Source organism: Salmo salar, chromosome ssa25 (assembly GCF_905237065.1).
Source record: "Salmo salar chromosome ssa25, Ssal_v3.1, whole genome shotgun sequence".
Lineage (NCBI taxonomy): Eukaryota > Metazoa > Chordata > Actinopteri > Salmoniformes > Salmonidae > Salmo > Salmo salar.
In genome coordinates this window covers 9,539,513-9,560,492 of record NC_059466.1, presented here as the reverse complement: position 1 = coordinate 9,560,492, position 20,980 = coordinate 9,539,513, and the positions used below count along the sequence as shown (strand labels likewise).

Below are 20,980 nucleotides of genomic sequence, written 5' to 3'. Positions count from 1 at the left end.
GCAGCGATTACAGCATCGAGTCTTCATGGGTATGACGCTACAAGCTTGGCACACCTGTATTTGGGGAGTTTCTCCCAGTCTTCTCTGCAGATCCTCTCAAGCTCTGTCAGGTTGGATGGGGGGGCGTTGCTGCACAGCTATTTTCAGTTCTCTCCAGAGATGTTCGATCGGGTTCAAGTCCGGGCTCTGGCTTTGCCACTCAAGGACATTGAGACTTGTCCCGAAGCCACTCCTGCGCTGTCTTGGCTGTGTGCTTAGGGTCATATTCCTGTTGGAAGGTGAATCTTCGCCCCAGTCTGAGATCCTGGGTGCTCTGGAGCAGGTTTTCATCAAGGATCTCTGTGTACTTTACTCCGTTCATTTTTCCCTCGATCCTGACTAGTCTCCCAGTCCCTGTAGCTGAAAAACATCCCCACAGCATGATGCTGCCACCACCATGCTTCACCGTAGGAATGGTGCCAGGTTTCCTCCAGACATGACGCTTGGCATTCAAGCCAGAGTTCAATCTTGGTTTCACCAGACCAGAGAATCTTTAGGTGCCTTTTGGCAAACTCCAAGTGGGTTGTCATGTGCCTTTTACTGAGGAGTGGCTTTTATCTGGCCACTACCATAAAGGACTGATTGGTGGAGTGCTGCAGAGATGGATGTTTTTCTGGAAAGTTCTCCCATGTCCACAGAGGAACTGTGCCGGGCAGCCATCTCTAGGAAGAGTATTGTTGTTTCCAAACTTCCATTTTAAGAGTGATTGAGGCCACTGTGTTCTTGAGGACCTTCAAAGCTGCAGAAATATTTTGGTACCCTTCCCCAGATCTGTCTCGGAGCTCTACGGACAATTCCTTCAACCTCATGGCCTGGTTTTTGCTCTAACATGCACTGTCAACTGTGGGACCTTATATAGATAGGTGTGTGCCTTTCCAAATCCAATCAATTGAATTTACAACAGGTGGACTCCAATCAAGTTGTAGAAACATCTCAAGGATGATCAATTGAAACAGGATGCACCTGAGCTCAATTGCGGGTCTCTCATAGCAAAGGGTCTGAATACTTAACCTCTTCAGCATCTGATCCCGTTAGCGGGATCAAAATCCAGCGAAAAATCATATCGCCAATTAGCATTAAAAAAAAATCATAATTTAAAAAATAAATAAATAATATATATATTTTTTTTTTTATAGATACACCTCTCCTGAATCGACCCACGTCGTCCGATTTCAAAAAGGTTTTACAGGAAAAGCAAATCATTAGATTATATTAGATGAGTCCATCGTAAAAAGCAGCTTCATAGCCATTTTCCGACCAACCACTTGCATCACATATAATCAAAAAACAGCTAAATGCAGCACTAACCTTTTACAAACTTCATCAGATGGCACCCCTAGGACATCATGTTATACAATGCATGCATTCTTTTGTTCAATAAAGGTCATATTTATATATAAAAACAGCATTTTACATCTCTGTCTGACGTTGACTACATAATTTCCCCTCAAAAGCGTCCCGGTAAACAATGCTACATTTCAATAAATTACTATACTATAACGATTTTTTAAATGTATATTGTCAATCTAACATTTATAGATGAATATCTCTTGAGAACACCCGTCATACCAGATTTTAAATTAACTTTACTGGGTAATCACACTTTGCGATAAAAGGAGATGCGATACTCAGAAAATGAGCTAATATACAGAGCTCGGTGCCATCTTGGAAGCAATAGAATGTACCATCTCATCTTGTATAATATTGTCAATAATCGCCTACCTTTAGTTGTCTTCATCAGAAAGCATCCCAGGTCCACAACAGATGTATTTTCGGTCAAAAAGTCCATACTTCACGTTCCATTAACCTGATGTTGGTAGCGTGTCCTATGGCTCTCTCGAAGCGCAGCTCTGAAGTTCAGAATAAATGCAATGCTCGCGCATGTAGGTTCGTTCAAACATGTCAAACGTATAAAATAAATCTTCAGGGCCTCTAACACCAAGAGAGCCAATAAGATTCGAGGGGGATGATGTCATGGCCTTTAAAACCGTATCCAAAGGTGGGGGCAGACATGGCCGCCGGCGTCATAATGGTGATGGCCCATCCCCTGTGACCAATTTCAAACTCGTGTCATTCACTGAGTTTTGACTCTATAAGGCTCAAACCACTGTGAAAGGACTGGCGACATCTAGTGGAAGCAATAGGAAGTGCTCAGTGAACCATTGCTCACGGTGTGATTAATAGGCAAAGTGATGAAGTCGAGTCCACAATTCAGAATTACACTTCCTGTTTCAATCGGTCTCGGGGTTTTGACTGCCATATGAGTTCTGTTATACTCACAGACACCATTCAAACAGTTTTAGAAACTTTAGAGTGTTTTCTATCCATATATAATAAGTATATGCATGCCCTATCTTCTGAGTTTGATTAGTAGGCCGTTGAAAATGGGAACGATTTTTTTTCAAAATGCGCTGTGGCGCCCCCTATCCTACGGTATCCTCAAGAGGTTTAAGGTATTTCTGTTTTTATTTTTAATGCATTTGCACAAATTTCAAAACTGTTTTTGCTTTGTCATTATGGGGTATTGTGTGTAGATTGATGAGGAATTTTGTTTTATTTAATCCATTTTAGAATAAGGCTGTAACGTAACAAAATGTGTAAAAAGGAAAGGGGTCTGAATACTGTCCAAATGCACTGTAGGTCATTCAGGTTGCATTTGGTTGTGCTGTTCCCACGAGCATATACTGCACTGTATCTGTTCAAGAGAAGGCAGCAGCAGTGTTGGTCATTCTGAGACTTTCTTATTGTTTATTCACTATTTGGTCCTTCCACAGGAGCCAACAGTGGAACTCCAAGGCGATGAGAATCATGGTGAGCAATCCTACACGCCAAACAATCACTTAATTTGACATTGTAGGTGCTTATAATTCTAGTACAAATTGCTAGACCTTGGCCAGGGTATATTAAGGAGCAGTCTGCAGTTATTTATATCCATTTTCAGACTTTTATATTAATGATATACCGATTTGATTCCTGAAAAATATAACTTATATCTCATGAGCTTAGTTCAACTGTCTTACCCCATCAAACCCCACAAAATACACTTGTTTTACTCCAATGTTTGTAAACACTGTAATTGTAAACAAGCAGCATATAGCCTCAACATGGTTAAACTGCAAGTTTGATCTCATGAATGGTCAGTCCTTGCATCTTTACCTCTGTCAATGAATTTGAGTGGTCACATTTCTCAAGCCCCAGTCCTCAGCTATTTACCAAAACAGTGGAGGGTTACCCACTTACTTGAACCACTTTAAGGATGGTGAACCTTTTTTCATCCCCAGGTGGGCTGGTGAAAAAAATCCTTGAAACCAAGAAAGACTTTGAAACATCACCATCATCTCCAAAGTCGAAAGACCAGGTAAAATGTCAATGGTGTCCTACCGATGTAGTGATCTTGATCTCCACTAGAGGGCAATGCAATGACAGCATAACGACTGTGTTCCAAGTATTTGGCTCTCTCGTTCCTCTCCCGTGACTTAATTCTAGACATTTTACTACCTCTCACGGAGCGTACACACTGTTTATTTCTTGAAATTCAGTATCTTACGGATGTGGGGTTGCAAAACCCATAGCATACAGTCTATTAGCTGAAGAAAGAATCTTGCAAATGGAGTGACAAAGTGTAATTGCAAAAAACATTTAACATTTTGATCTCCTCAGTGGAGCTAGAAAAACAGCATCAAGCGGGTTGATTACATCAGCGAGAATGAAGATTAAATCAGCAAAAAATCTCCACCCTTTGTTGTAATTTAATATGGTTGTTTCTCATTTTATGTTTTGCAAGTGTTTTTGGCTGAGAAAGCGTTGCAAAAATGCATCCAAATTAGGCTTATCTAGCTCAATGTCTCAACAACCAGTTTGAGAGAAAGTATGTTTTATTTTCTTCTGTCTAGTTCACATGCCTAATGAATAAATTTGATCATTATAATGTCAAATGGATTTCAATCGGCTGCACTGATTTTTACACCAGCTGCAGCATTTTAAAGAGACAAAAGCAATAACGTGGATTTGACTTAATCTACTAAACTTAACTACATTTCCTTTCTGGTGTGATTTAAGTCTTCCTCAGAAAAAAAATCTTCCTTTTTTGGGGCCATGCTATATCCCACTTTTCTACCTTGGCCTCCTGCCCTACCTCTCCCTTTGATTCAACCATAAACTGTTTTCTCCACATTTCATAGTTGATAGATTTTTCATTACTCTGAACATGACTTCCAGTCTGACGTAACACCATTATTGCTGCCCCTCTTCTGTTTCCCCGAGCGTGTTTATTGGCCAGAGAGGGCTCCCACAGTCAATATTTGGATAGGGAATCGGTGTGAAGGCCTCTTGTCATGCTCCAGCGGTTTGGGTTGTACGACGCTGCCTGTTTTGGGTGGTCTTTTCTGCCCAAGCATGCTGCTCCCTCCGCTCCCTGCCCAGCTGACCACCCGACTCTGATGCTAAAAGGCTCTGTCTAGCCCCCCCCCCCCCTTTTCCTGACCCCATCCCTCTTCCCCAACAATGTTGTCTGTCCCAGGCCAGCTGCTGATGAGCGGGGAGAATGAGTGCTCCTATCTACAAAGCGTGCGCCAGGCTCCGTCCGTTGTTCTGCTCCGACGCGCATTTATCTCATAGCAACTCAGATGGACTCCCCCATTCCCAGTTTGCCTTCGGATGGACGGCTCCCCCACCCGCCCCAATAGGTCAGATTTCACTGCGCGCCCCTTGTAGTTTTACTTTCAAAATAATCAGACTGGATTTCCCTTTGGTTTCCAAATAAGTTTCCGGTTCAACTTGAGCACAGCCCACAGGGTTATCGTAATTGACTTAATGAGCTTTGGGATTCCAGGCCCCTTATTATAGGGCATCTAATGGGGGGGGCTGTGTTGCTGGGGCATTCTGCAGTCTGAATGGAAGGTAGGTGTACTTGTACAAGCCACGCTATGTGCTACCCCCCTCTATGTTACTGGCCTTGCCTCGTCCGCTGTAGGACGGACTATAATGGCTTCCTTCCTGACATGAAAGGGTTGACGGTCAGTGTAATAGAGACGTTGCTCTCTTGTAATCACGGCGGAACATGGAGGGTTAAAACATGTAAATATTGAACTTCCCCCATCCCCCGGTGTGAGGTCTGGAATTACGGCAGGACGTGATTCATTCTTAAATGCTTTATCAAACATTTTGCCGTATCCCGCCACACAAAGTGCACCATAGAAGACTTTGCTCTATGTTTATAGGTACGACCTTCCCCATGACCTTGCAGAACACTTGTATATTATTCTAAGATACTTCTGAGGCCTTTATATTTAGACAGATTTGGGCCCTTGTAGCAGCTGCGTTTTCACACAATTTTTTTCGGACTGTCTCCCTTTTCTTACCCCATCAAATTAGCCTTGATGAAAGTTTACAATGTATAAATAAACCCCGTGGCACACATGGATGGTTGAGTTAGAGTCACGGAGGAGGAGTGCCAGAATACTCTCGGCAGAATCAGCAGGAAAATAAATAGTCCAATACCCACCAGGCCCGTGTCTTTGTAAACATTCACCTTTTTTTGTGGAAACGTAATGAAATGACCCTGCAGCATTCCATTAGCCATATTGCCCTTGCAAGAGCAGCACTTTGAGATTCCAGTGGAATGAGAAAAGGTTTCTGAAAAATACCTTTCTGAGACTGGACTCCAATGCAGACCGTGGCGTTGTAGGTCCTGTTCTTCTTAAGTCGCTTCGATCACACCAATTGAGTCAAACCCCATAACCTTACAAGCTAGATGTCTTAGCAGCTTCAACCTTTTTAATGTAGCCTACTTGGTCAAACAATTGAATCAAGCCCTTTTCCCTGTCCTCGGTCTTTTTCAGGGGTAGGGGAGGTTCCCCCTTGTACCCCTGGGTTCAGGGCACGGGGCTCAGCTGTGACCCCCTCAGGGGGGCTACACACTGACCCTAACATCCTGTAACCCCTCTCGCCCTTAGCCTCACTCTTCACCTCACTGACTCCTAGCTATTTTTTATGATCTGGCTGGACATTTGGATGATGTCTTTCTCCCCCCCCCCCCCAAAAAAATAGCAAACCTCTGAACAACACTGGACTAATCATCATCATGCTGTATTACCTAGCTCCTTGGCCTACCTCTGAAACCCTCTCTGGGGACACAATTCAGGGCTCTTGTGTAGCCTGCATTGTCTCCATCTTAGAGCCAGTAGCCAGGAGGTGGATGGGTCTAAAGTGACGTCATCAACTCCTCGTCTCCTTTCCTTTGCCTGCTCTGTTCTGAACACGACTATGTTTTGAAATCTATCGCAGAAGCCCGAGAGAGCCAGGAGACTTGTTCATCTGTAAAAAAATGTAATGAAAATAAAATAATTATTAGCGTGGGGATGAAGGAAATAAGACAAGACGAGACGAGGAAATCCAGTTGACACTATTGGGACCGTAGTAATGCTCAGAGAATATGAGTAAACATACTGTACGTTCACCTGATCGACACTGGAAATTGAATTTATCATATACCCTAAGTATGTGATGCTATTCACCACAGAAACGTTGTTACACCATTGCTGTGTGCAGTTTATATGTTTGTCGCCAGACGTTTCAGCTGACCATAATTGAGGTTGATGAAGTGGCTTATTACATCCGTCTGGAAGCCAATACTCTGCCCTGAAATGGTCCGGTGGTGGGTAAATTAATTATTTAATTAAAGACGCCCAAGAGGTCAGTAGGTCTCTAACAGGTTTCACGCTGGCAACCCATTCTTCTTTTCAAAAGCCTTACTTTGAAGACAGTTATTCTCCCACCACTTCTCACCAGCTCCTTATTACCGCTCCATAAATCATGTGCTTTGCATGTGTTCCCTCTTTAAGCAAGTTAGGCATCAGAGGGTTCAGATGAATTCCACATTGCAGCGCAGCAGCCTGCCCTGCAGCCAGGCCAGCAGGTCTGTGAGAACTTTAGATCCAGCTCTTAGTCCCCGGCATGAGACTAGATGCCCATCAGAGTTTCCACAAGACATAGTAAAACATTCTGGCACGAGAGTGAACGTTTTGGGTTGATATACTCAGCAACACATTGTTTACAATGCCAAACCAGAGGGACATTTCTTCTGCAAAGAAAAGCAAGATTGCAATTATTGACATATCCCTGACACCCTCTGATCTGTATGGATTGATTAGGGGCTCCTAGGAAAGACCGATAGAAAGGGAATTGATGTTCAACACTCAGCGGTCTCTGGGTGCCACCTGCTCCCAGGAAGGATCATTAGCTCGTGTCTCCACCAGTGGCGGTCGGTGCCGTTTTCCGATTTCCTGTTTTTTTTGTGTGAGCATGGCCTTATTTCTATTACAGCATATCGGATTACTCTTTCATATTCCATTCACCCAGTTCAATGTAACATCGATAGGTTTAGGCCACTACGTGATACTCAAATTTGCCCTATACCCATCATGAGGTTGCTACAACCTAGCCTACAAATGAACGTTTATAACGTAGGTGCACAGGGCGAGAGACAAATTGGAGTAATCAAGGTGACTGACAGTGACCCATTCAATACCGCTTTGCACACTCTCGTCTGCTTCTAGATGATCTAGGGTGTAATCATTAGTGCTAACAGTTGCAAAACGGTAGGTCCATCCCCATTTCGTGCTGTTTGCTTCCGTTGAAAAAATGTTTTTCAACCGAATTGGTGGAATGAACCCCTTATCACCCGCACACACAGGTCACTTTCATAACAGCCATACACAAACATCACATCTACGTGCTTTCCTTCTCTTACGATGTCCCTTCGCTTGTGGACTTCAGTGCACAACACAACAGCTGTTGTGATCAGGTGAAAATACCTCTCCAAGCCAAAACTTCATACCATAACCGCTACACACAGCCTGCATCGTTGTCACCATATTAGCTAACATAGTTCTAGTAGCTAATGCATTAGTAAACCCACAATCCAATGCATGTGTACAATCCCACAGTAGTGTACAGAAAGCAGTTTAGCAGTTACACTGGAAGGACCCAGTGGCAATACATTTCTAAAATCGAAAGTTTACCTTGAATTGGAAGTGTTGGATAGCCTTAGCCAGCTAGCTAACATTAATATCATTCCTCTCTGTTTGAGTCAGGTTGTTGAATAGGCTAAATTAGCTAGCGTAAGTGAAACTGGAAAAACTAAAAAACGAAATATCTCTGTCCAACTATTGTCTCTCTGTCTTTGAGTCAACTATTCACCACATGTTATGCACTGCAGTGTTAACTAGCTGTAGTTTATGCATTTAGTACTAGATTCATGGAAGTTGTTACTGTGTAGGTCTATGGAAGGGGGTGAGAACCTAGCAGGCTCATGGTTTTGTATTGAAGTCAATGTATCAGAGGTGGCCCGGAAAATATCTGTCCTCCGGCTACACAATGGTACTACCCTACAGAGTGCTGTTGAGGCTACTGTAGACCTTCATTGCAAAACAGTGTGTTTTAATCAGTTATTTGTGATCCCGAGTGGCGCAGTGGTCTAAGGCACTGCATCTCAGTGCTAGAGGCATCACTACAGACACCCTGGTTCGATTCCAGGCTATATCACAACTGGCTGTGATTGGGAGTCCCATAGGGCGGCGCACAATTGGCCCAGCGTCATTTGGCCAGTATAGGCCATCATTGTAAATAAGAATCTGTTCTTAACTCTCTTGCCTAGTTAAATAAAGGTTAATTGGTGACGTGAATATATTTTGCACAGTTTTATCTAAAAAGGACAACTTAAAAAAATAAAATGTTTCACTATTTGGTTTTTTATGAAATTCACTGAGTAGGATGGTCCTCCCCATTGTCCTCCGAGGAGCCTCCACTGGTCTCCACGGCCAACGGAGCTTCCGTTACTGACTTCATGAGCTAATGGAAAAACCTGCCCCCACACCCTCCTCACCTTTCCTCCAGCCACCGGACTCAAAACAAATCATGTTCTTGGGTCAGGGTGAAAAAGAGGAAAGTAGGAGTGCGCTGGACTTGTAGAGCCTGACTATGAAGGGCTGATATATGCTCGCTGGACAGAGTGCACCGTGCAGACCAGGGACGGGATTTCTTTGTTTTACTGGTTTTCTGAGGGGTTGAGGCTGTGCAAGAGGACAGAAAACAGAGCCGCGCCTGTCGGAGCTTCGTCGGCGTTTGTGTAGCCGCAGTGTTCACGGGGTCGAGGGGAACGCCACCCACATTGCAGACGACGATTAGACATTTCTATCCTCGCACACTTTGCAAACCACAGAGGGAAGGGGGAGGGGGGGGATGAGGCAGCTTGTCAGACATTTTTGCTGGCTTCCTGAAGGAAGACAGTTGACATTTTTTTACATTTTAGTTCTATGTAGTTTAGCGTGTTTCTAAGCTGTAATTATTGACTTGGCTTGTTTTTATAAGCGAAATGATAAGAAGCTAGCTCGTAATGAAAGTTGGGTTAGTGGCGCTTAACGTGAAGTTTTGCCCACCTATCTGGCCTCTATACCTCTATGACGGTTGGTTTGTTTTGAAGGGGAGGTTGTTGGTTAGTTTACACTGTCATGTAGTAGGAATGTGATTTTTATTTTTATTTTTTTCGGACCCGTGAAAGCCAGAATGACACATTGGCCCAGGAGTTGAACTTGAAAGGGACATAAATGTAGTAGTTGTTACCGAATACTGTAGTAAAATAACTTCACTGCCATAGCCTGTTACTAAAATAAACAAGGGGTTTTAAGTCCACAGGAGTGTGGATGGGTGCCATCTAGTGTGTGTGTGTGTGTGCGCGGCTGCAGTGCCACACACACCAGTCTGCAGACCCAGCTGAGTAAACGTCCCTGGCCCTCACTGTGCCAAGGGGAGGCCCTCCACCCCCTCCCATCCTGGGGCTGAGGGGTGACTGGGGCATAGCAGGGCAGGACTCCCTAGCCACATACCATACAGAGGCCTTCAACAGCCAGTCCCCCCACATTAGCCAGCATAATTCAGCCACGCGTTTGATATTTATATACACAGCCTAGGTTTGTATAATTCCTGCCTAACATTTTTAGCCTTGAAATCCTAAACCACTAAATGCAGCCCTGCAACTGGCTCTGTACATTTGATACTTTTTATGTGATTCGGTTGAAGTAGCCTCTGGTAGAGTTGAGAGGAGTGTGTGCATGCACATTTGCAGGTGTGTGGCAGAGGTAGAGAATTTTAGCATTATTACAGACATCCAATAGCTATGAAGAGTTGCTTTGCAGCACATCACAACATATGTGTGACCTTGTATTGAAACTTATTAAAAGTCTATTTTAAGATTAACATGTAATGCGCTGAATTTATAAAATACATCGGCCAATTCAGAAGGGAAGAGAAACTTTGGAGGTAGCTCTCGAGACTAGAATTTCTTTCTGGGATCACTTTCGCAGTAACTGGGCTGGCACTATATCAGTGCCCTGTAGATGGCGCACTCTGTTCATAATACGTCTGGCACCTGAGACAGCACAGACAGGGAAACAGGCAGTTTCCATTTTGCCTACTCACAAATTGGTTTAGAGCATCATAATTTGGGATATCAATGAAAACTCCATTGGGAGTACAATAAATTGTAGCCTTAAATTTAGTTAACAGAATCATGTTCAACATTCATTCATTGGTTCTATTTATAGTTTTATTGGTTAGGGGTAAGTCAAGTCCTGTACCTTTACCAAAAGTGGATATACGCCAATCTTTGTCTGAGACTCTATTTCCCAGACCCTTTAGACAGTCATACAATGCTTTAACCTTTTCTTTATCAAATGATCCATGGAGGGACCACTCTGAACATTTCTCAGAATACTTTTTGCACCACTTACGTACTCCTACGTGTAGGTGTGCAAGTTGTTTATTATTTTTCTCCATTGTTACTTTATCAAATCTCTAGTAACCCAGTATACTTCACCAATTCCTCCTTTAGACTAGTGTTCTATTCTTTCAGGGGTTTAGATATTTACAGTAGTTCTATTTAACAGCATATTCGGGAATAGTATGTTCTCCTTTCATATCTCTCACATACACAAATTCCCTATATAATGTTACAGATCAACGTGAATGCCTACAGACATCCACACCACTCATGTGCAACTCCAACGACTTAAAATGCCTACAGTAACACTTCGTGCTATTATCAGTGGTTCTCAAACCACGTAGACTATCGTTACATCTTCCCTGTAGCTCAGTTGGTAGAGCATGGTGTTTGCAACGCCAGGGTTGTGGGTTCGATTCCCACGGGGGGCCAGCACAGAAAAAAAAAAATTATGAAATGAAATGTATGCATTCACTACTGTAAGTCGCTCTGGATAAGAGCGTCTGCTAAATGACTAAAAATGTAAAAAAAAAAAATGTAAAAATGTATCTTCAACGGTTCTTTTGCTGCAACATCCTATACATATAAAATAACACCACGTGCTATTAGTAATGGCTGCAGACACACGGAGACACTTCTTCGGTATTTACCATATGTATCTTCAACGGTTCCAGTGGTTTTCAGACCACGTAGACACTTCTCTTTATAAATGCCAACAATTGTCAGTGGGGCCTCCTGCCCTCACTCTAGCCTTCTCTTAAGACTATCTTGCCGCCACTTCCTATACATATAAACTCAGCAAAAAAAGAAAAGTGCCTTTTTTCAGGACCCTGTCTTTCAAAGAGTATTCGTAAAAATCCAAATAACTTCACAGATCTTCATTGTAAAGGGTTTAAACACTGTTTCCCATGCTTGTTCAATGAACCATAAACAATTATTGAACATGCTCCTGTGGAACGGTCGTTAAGACACTAACAGCTTACAGACGGTAGGCAATTGAGGTCACAGTTATGAAAACTTAGGACACTAAAGAGGCCTTTCTACTGACTCTGAAAAACACCTAAAGAAAGATGCCCAGGCCTTAGGCATGCTGCAAGAAGGCATGAGGACTGCAGATGTGGCCAGGGCAAAAAATGGCAATGTCCGTACTGTGAGACGCCTAAGACAACGCTACCGGGAGACAGGACGGACAGCTGATCATCCTCGCAATGGCAGACCACGTGTAACAACACCTGCACAGGATCGGAACATTCGGAAATCACACCTGCGGGACAGGTACAGGATGGCAACAACAATTTCCCGAGTTACACCAGAAACGCACACTCCCTCCAATGCTCAGACTGTCCGCAATAGGCTGAGAGAGGCTGGACTGAGGGCTTTGTTATCCTGATGTAAGGCAGGTCCTCACCAGACATCACCGGCAACAACGTCGCCTATGAGCACATACCCACCATCACTGGACCAGACAGGACTGGCAAAAAGTGCTCTTCGCTGACGAGTCGCGGTTTTGTCTCACCAGGGGTGATGGTCTGATTTGCGTTTATCGCCAAAGGAATGAGCGTTACACCGAGGCCTGTACTCTGGAGCGGGATCGATTTGGAGGTGGAGGGTCCGTCATGGTCTGGGGCGGTGTGTCACAGCATCATCGGACTGAGCTTGTTGTCATTGTGGCTCAGTTGGTAGAGCATGGTGTTTGCAACGCCAGGGTTGTGGGTTCGATTCCCACGGGGGACCAGTACGGGAACAAAAAATGTATGAAATTAAATGAAATGTATGCATTCACTACTGTAAGTCGCTCTGGATAAGAGCGTCTGCTAAATGACTAAAATGTAAATGTAAATGCAATCTCAACGCTGTGCGTTACAGGGAGGACATCCTCCCTCATGTGGTACCCTTCTTGCAGGCTCATCCTGACATGACCCTCCAGCATGACAATGCCACCAGCCATACTGCTTGTTCTGTGCGTGATTTCCTGTCAGTGTTCTGCCATGGCCAGCGAAGAGCCCGGATTTCAATCCCATTGAGCATGACTGGGACCTGTTGGATCGGAGGGTGAGGGCCATTCCCCACAGAAATGCCCGGGAACTTGCAGGTGCCTTGGTGGAAGAGGGGGGGTAGCATCTCACAGCAAGAACTGGCAAATCTGGTGCAGTCCATGAGGAGGAGATGCACTGCAGTACTTAGTATCTGGTGTGGCCACCAGCTGCATTGACTGTTACTTTTTTTTGCCCCCTGCCTTTGTTCAGGGACACATTATTCCATTTCTGTTAGTCACATGTCTGTGGAACTTGTTCAGTTTATGTCTCAGTTGTTGAATCTTATGTTCATAGAAATATTTACACATGTTAAGTTTGCTGAAAATAAACGTAGTTGACAGGGAGAGGACGTTTTTTTGTTGTTGCTGAGTTTATAATAACTGTAGATAACGTTATAGATCGAAATACTCAGCTCACAGAACTGGCTGGGTTATCCATTGACACGCACTCAGTAATCTTCTATATTACCTCTTTCACACCAGAGCCAGTGTCCTGACAGCTCTTATTCACTCAGTACTTAATCGTAATAATATATCTTATTATCCAAATTTCAATCCGTTTAACACGTACTTTCCACACTCTCACATCCACATTCACTTAGTACTATTCCCAAACACACTCGGTAATCTCCCTAATTACCCCATGTGCATCTCTGCACTATATATATATATATATATATATATATATATATATATATATATATATATATATATATATATATACTGCTCAAAAAAATAAAGGGAACACTAAAATAACACATCCTAGATCTGAATGAATGAAATAATCTTATTAAATACTTTTTTCTTTACATAGTTGAATGTGCTGACAACAAAATCACACAAAAATAATCAATGGAAATACTATTTATCAACCCATGGAGGTCTGGATTTGGAGTCACACTCAAAATTAAAGTGGAAAAACACACTACAGGCTGATCCAACTTTGATGTAATGTCCTTAAAACAAGTCAAAATGAGGCTCAGTAGTGTGTGTGGCCTCCACGTGCCTGTATGACCTCCCTACAACGCCTGGGCATGCTCCTGATGAGGTGGCGGATGGTCTCCTGAGAGATCTACTCCCAGACCTGGACTAAAGCATCCGCCAACTCCTGGACAGTCTGTGGTGCAACGTGGCGTTGGTGGATGGAGCGAGACATGATGTCCCAGATGTGCTCAATTGGATTCAGGTCTGGGGAACGGGCGGGCCAGTCCATAGCATCAATGCCTTCCTCTTGCAGGAACTGCTGACACACTCCAGCCACATGAGGTCTAGCATTGTCTTGCATTAGGGGGAACCCAGGGCCAACCGCACCAGCATATGGTCTCACAAGGGGTCTGAGGATCTCATCTCGGTACCTAATGGCAGTCAGGCTACCTCTGGCGAGCACATGGAGGGCTGTGCGGCCCCCCAAAGAAATGCCACCCCACACCATGATTGACCCACCGCCAAACCGGTCATGCTGGAGGATGTTGCAGGCAGCAGAACGTTCTCCACGGCGTCTCCAGACTCTGTCACGTCTGTCACATGTGCTCAGTGTGAACATGCTTTCATCTGTGAAGAGCACAGGGCGCCAGTGGCGAATTTGCCAATCTTGGTGTTCTCTGGCAAATGCCAAACGTCCTGCACGGTGTTGGGCTGTAAGCACAACCCCCACCTGTGGACGTTGGGCCCTCATACCACCCTCATGGAGTCTGTTTCTGACCGTTTGAGCAGACACATGCACATTTGTGGCCTGCTGGAGGTCATTTTGCAGGGCTCTGGCAGTGCTCCTCCTGCTCCTCCTTGCACAAAGGCGGAGGTAGCGGTCCTGCTGCTGGGTTGTTGCCCTCCTACGGCCTCCTCCACGTCTCCTGATGTATTGTCCTGTCTCCTGGTAGCGCCTCCATGCTCTGGACACTACGCTGACAGACACAGCAAACCTTCTTGCCACAGCTCGCATTGATGTGCCATCCTGGATGAGCTGCACTACCTGAGCCACTTGTGTGGGTTGTAGACTCCGTCTCATGCTACCACTAGAGTGAAAGCACCGCCAGCATTCAAAAGTGACCAAAACATCAGCCAGGAAGCATAGGAACTGAGAAGTGGTCTGTGGTCCCCACCTGCAGAACCACTCCTTTATTGGGGGTGTCTTGCTAATTGCCTATAATTTCCACCTGTTGTCTATTCCATTTGCACAACAGCATGTGAAATTTATTGTCAATCAGTGTTGCTTCCTAAGTGGACAATTTGATTTCACAGAAGTGTGATTGACTTGGAGTTACATTGTGTTGTTTAAGTGTTCCCTTTATTTTTTTGAGCAGTATATGTATATATATATAAACAACAACATGTGCTATCAGCAGTGGCTGCAGCCCATGTAGACACGTCAGCGGGGCTTTTCATGGTACCGTTACTTGCCCTTCTCTATAAGATTAGCTCTAACCTTCTGTCATATGTAGCACCGCCATGGTTCCTCTATAGTCTCTACAGTATCTATAGTCCCTGAGCATCCATAGTCCCTATAGCATCACAGTCCCTATAGCATCAATAGTTTATATAGTCATAAATGCTATGTTCTCTATAGACACTATAGTCTATGCATGTAGAATATAAGAACATGCATATAGAATAACACACACACACACTTTCACACATTCTCTCAGTACGTATTATCCAAATTTCAACCACTTAACTAATATTTCTTAATATCCAAATTTCAAGCTTTTATTATCCAAATGTAAATCTGCTTAATAGGCAAATTTCTATCCTGTTATTATCCCAATTTTCTATTAGCTTAATAGTTTCCACTCACACAGCTTTCACATTCACTACACTCACACAGCTTTCATATTCACTTTGTGCTGTTACTTGACTTAGGACTAGTGGTGCCCTCCAAGTAACAGCACAAAGTGAATGTGAATTGTGTGAGTGTAGTGAATGTGGATGTGAAAGTTCTGTGAGAGTGGAAACTGTTACGCTGATTGAAATTGGGATAACAGGATAGAAATTTGCTTATTAAGTAGATTGAAATTTGGAAAAAGCTTAATTATTTATTTTGTTCCGTTTTTTTTACAAATTCATTTAAATTGACTTACTGAAATCAGAAGACATGTCCCTCAATTGCTCGCGGGGAATGTGTCTCCTCCTGGGCAGCTCACAGTAAGGGTCTGGTCTGGGCGGGTCTCGTCGTCTTTTGGTCAGACGGAAATGTCCCTCACGCTTCATAAAATGCGCCACCGGTTATCCTCACAGACCCCCCTGGAAAGCTCTGCAGGCAGAATCAATCATCCTGTTCATTGACGCTAAATTGTTGTGAAAATTCTACACTGGGACACTCAAAGTCAATCTTAAATGAATCATTCTTTATTATCAGCGCGCTGGAGAGGTTCCAACCAACTCAATGTGCCAAGTATACATGTCCATCAGGAGCTCTACCGAGGCAGTTCTGTTAGTTATCTTATATACTGCAGACAAGTTATATTTGCATGATTTAGCTTATTTAGCTTATTCATCATTCATAACTAATTCATCATTAACGTTCGCTTCATTCATGTGACCGACCAATACTGGTTCATGCATGTGACAGACCAATACCTCACGAGGCTTCTTCTCTAAGCTGAGACCTTGAAACTGAGAGATCTTTCGTTCTTAAAGCAAGGGTCTGGGTGTACTGCCAAATTGAACGAATCCTCACAATCAGTATCTGCAATCGGTCACTTGCACGAACACGAAAATACAATATCCTAGCCAAAATCCATTTTTTTCTATATTGTAACAATCTTTCTTGGCTTCTCTCCTACTCCATCTATCTATCCACCCCTTCTCTCTATCCATCCTATCTATCCATCCCTCCTTCTCTCCAGACCCAGAGCCTGGTGTCGGAGGCGTCCAGGAAGAAGGAGCGGGACCTGGTGTCTAGAGAGATTGAGCGGCTGCGCTCGTCCATCCAGACGGTGTGCCGCAGCGCCCTGCCCCTAGGCAAGATCATGGATTACATCCAGGAGGACATGGATGCCATGCAGAACGAGCTGCACACCTGGAGGAGGGAGAACAAGGAACATACGCAGGCACTGCTGCATGAACAGAGGTTTGGAGGGCTACACACACACACACACACACACACACACACACACACACACACACACACACACGCACACACGCACACACACACGCACACACACATCATACACAAACACACACTAAAGCAGGGTACTCCAACCCTGTTCCTGGAGAGCTACCGTCCTGTAGGTTTTCGCTCCAACCCTAATCTAGTGCACCTGATTCTAATAATTAGTTGGTTGATAAGCTGAATCGGGTTAGTTACAACTGGGGTTGGAGTGAAAACCTACAGGAGGGTAGCTCTTCAGGAACAGGGTTGGAGAGCCCTGCACTAAAGCCTGGAGGTAGGAAAACAAGGCGCACACACAGGCCCTGATGCAGCAACAGATCTGGAAGACCACCAACACACACACACACATGACTTAGCGTACATTTATATTTTCGCGTGTGTGCATCTTTTCCAGAGTGACGGACAGCGCGGTGGAGCCTCTGAAGGCCGAGCTAGCCGAGCTTGAGCAGCTGATCAAGGAGCAGCAGGACAAGATCTGCGCCGTCAAGTCCAACATCCTGAAGAATGAGGACAAGATCCAGAAGATGGTAACCAGCATCAACTTCTCCTCGCGAATATGAGGGGGAGCCAAGGTCCAAATAAGGGATTATCGCCCTTAAAAAAGCACAGAGCGTTCAGGGTGAGCCTAGTTCTAACTTGGTCTGGTGAGGTTCGAAATAGAGGCCTCAACTGCACTTTTACACTCACCCACACTGACTGACTGGTTAGGGGAGAGAGGGTTCGAATTCAACCCCCTAGGGAGGAAGAGAGAGACGCATGTTCTTTTGCTAGTGCTCCATCCACCTTAAGGTGATTGACACCTTTACTACACTGAACCAAAAAATAAACGCAACATGTATAGTGTTGATCCCATGTTTAATTAAATTAAAATATCCACACGCAGTAAAAGCTTATTTCTCTCAAATGTTAAGCTCAAATCTGTTTAGATCCCTGTTAGTGAGCATTTCTTCTTTTCTCCTCCATTTCTCCATCCACCTTACAGGTGTGGCATATCAAGAAGCTGATTAAACAGCATGCTCATTACACAGGTGCACCTTATGCTGTGGACAATAAAAAGCCACTTTAAAATGTGCAGGTTTGTCATACAACACAATGCCACAAATGTCTCAACTTTTGAGGGAGCATGCAATTGGCATGCTGACTGCAGGAATGCCCACCAGAGCTGTTGCCAGATAATTTAATGTACATTTCTCTACCATAATCTGCCTCCAACATTTGACAGTTCTTCCAACCAGCCTCACAACTGCAGAACACTTGTAACCACGCCAGCCCAGGACCTGCACATCTGGCTTCTTCACCTGCGGGATTGTCTGAGGAGGGGTGGGAGGGGTGCTGAGAAGTATTACTGTCTGTATTAAAGCCTTTTTGTGGGGAAGAACCATTCTGATTGGCTGGTCCTGGCTCCCTGGTGGGCCTAAGCCCCCTCAGTCCCACCCATGGCTGCAACCCTGCCCAGTCATGTGAAATCCATAGATTAGGGGCTAATTAATTTTTTTCAATTGACTGATTTCCTTATATGAACTGTAACTTAGTCAAATCTTTGAAATTGTTACATGTTGCGTTTTATATTTTTGGTCCGTATAGTTTTTTGACATTACATACTGTATCCATTGTGGGAATAAGGCTTGACATTGCTTGAAGCTGTAAAATAACTCCAAAGGGCACATGGACCAAGCCAACACCCTCCACTTCTACTTGATATACATTTGATACAGACATCTGTAATTTTTAAACATGTCTGTCAATTAACAACTCTGTTTACCTGAAGCTTCTTCAAAGCCTGTACAAAGCAATAGATCTGAGGTTTGCTCAGGAGCTAGGGACGCTATGAGCAGAAGACATGGCAGTCCTTTGACTCTTCCTTCTGTCAACCACTATGCTTGTCCCAGATCTGTTTCAAGGTCAGCAAGGTCAGCAAGACATCAAAAACAGACCTGGGATCAGGCTAGTCGAGCACCACTGTGCTTTGAGAAATTGGGTTAGTATAGAACTGTTCACCCATTGAAACAGTAGCTTTGGAGTTAAAAGTAACATGACATTTTCATAGATAAAAATATATATACACTACCAGTCATACTCATTCAAGGTTTTTTTTTTTTTTTTTACCATTTTCTACATTGTAGAATAATAGTGAAGACATCAAAACTATGAAATAACACCTATGGAATCATGTAGTAACCAAACAAATTGAAATATATTTTATATTTGAGATTCTTCAAATAGCCACCCTTTGCCTTGATGAGATTTGCACACTCTTGGCATTCTCTCAACCAGCTTCACCTGGAATGTTTTTCCAACAGTCTTGAAGGAGTTCACTCATATGCTGAGCACTTGTTGGCTGCTTTTCCTTCACTCTTGAGGTCCGACTCATCCAAAACCATCTCAATTTGGTTGCGGTCAGGGGATTGTGAAGGCCAGGTCACCTGATGCAGCACTCCATCACTCTCCTTCTTGGTCAAATAGCCCTTACATAGCCTGGAGGTGTGTTGGATTATTGTCCTGTTGAAAAACAAATGATAGCCCCACTAAGCACAAACCAGATGGGATGGCGTATCGCTGCAGAATGCTGTGGTAGCCATGCTGGTTAAGTGTGCCTTGAATTCTAAATAAATCACAGACAGTGTCGCCAGCAAAGCACCCTGTTAAGGTTTGTTTCCTTGTTCCTTGTCAATCATTGGCTCATTGGTTAAATTAGCCTTATGACAATATCTTTAATTAAATCATTCAAAAACCTTTATTAATGCAATTGCAGACATAAGTTGACAACAGGAACATAACGCATGTTTCCGAGTAAGTCAGAAAAGGTCCCAAGTTATTTTATTAAACCTGAAGTCCAGCCCTAGTGATGTCACTGCCTACGTCATCATCTTCTACTTATGAGACCAAAACCATGCCTACTCAACACTAAAACTCTTGTTTCTATAGCTATCTAAAAGCTTAACAGTAAATGTCCAAGTTGATTTATAGTGGAATGTCTGACTAATCTCTTATTTCTTACACTCCCCTGCAGAGTTCTGTCTTCACAGTCACACATTTCTCAGACAGTTTCTTCATAATAGGCAGAGAGACTAGAAAAGTACTGTGGAACAATATTAAACCTCATAATGTTGTTAATCTGTAGTCTTGGACCCTATAAATGTGAGGGGTTTTATAACCCCTCCCCTTCTATTAATACAACATAAGCATAATCAATTATTATAATACATCAAACATTTGGTACAGCCCCTATCATGACCACTAGGTGAACCCCTTTCAACCCCCACACCATAACACCACCTCCATGCTTTACGGTGAGAAATACACGAGGTCATCCGTTCACCCACACCGCGTCTCACAAAGGACAAATTTCCACCGGTCTAATGTCCTTTGCTTGTGTTTCTTGGCCAAGCAAGTCTCTTCTTATTATTGTTGTCCTTTAGTAGTGGTTTCTTTGCAGCAATTCAATCATGAAGGCCTGATTCACACCACTTGAACTCTGTGAAACATTTTATTTGGGCAGCAATTTCTGAGGCTGGTAACTCAAATGAACTTATCCTCTGCAGCAGAGGTAACTCTGGGTCTTCCATTTCTGCGGCGATCCTCATAAGAGCCAGTTTCATCATAGCGCTTGGTTTTTGCGACTGCATTTGAAGAAACGTTCAAAGTTCTTGAAATTTTCTGTATTGACTGACCATGTCTTCAAGTAATGATGGACTGTCGTTTCTCTTTGCTTATTTCAGCTGTTCTTGCCATGATTCGGACTTAGCCCTATTTGGTAAAGTACCATCTTCTGTATATCCCCTACCTTGTCACAACACAACTGATTGGCTCAAACGCATTAAGAAGGAAAGAAATTCCACAAATTAACTTTTAAGAAGGCACACCTGTTAATTGAAATGCATTCCAGGTGACTACCACATGAAGCTGTTTTAGAGAATGCCAGCAGTGTGCAAAGGGTGGCTATTTGAAGAATCTTGAAATATAAAATATATTTAGATTTGTTTTAAAATGTTGGGTTACTACATGATTCCGTATGTGTTAT

At 43.6% G+C, this 20,980-nt stretch overlaps 1 protein-coding gene across 8 annotated transcripts in view; it reads left to right on the top strand.

The window, feature by feature from the left end:
• Positions 1–19,079, top strand: part of LOC106586123 (TRAF3-interacting protein 1) — a 38,765-nt gene extending 19,686 nt beyond the window's left edge. For 7 of the 8 annotated variants that reach the window (XM_014173008.2, XM_045707589.1, XM_014173004.2 and 4 more), the window contains 4 exons: positions 2,814–2,850; positions 3,321–3,397; positions 16,694–16,917; positions 17,354–17,804. In XM_014173008.2, the coding sequence (XP_014028483.2) occupies positions 2,814–2,850; positions 3,321–3,397; positions 16,694–16,917; positions 17,354–17,519 (504 nt within the window). In that variant the 3' untranslated portion in view covers positions 17,520–17,804. Of the gene's footprint in view, positions 1–2,813; positions 2,851–3,320; positions 3,398–16,693; positions 16,918–17,353; positions 17,805–17,941 lie in introns of those variants that run through there. The other variant, XR_001324133.2, reaches the window with a different exon arrangement.
• The last annotated feature ends 1,901 nt before the right edge of the window (positions 19,080–20,980 follow it).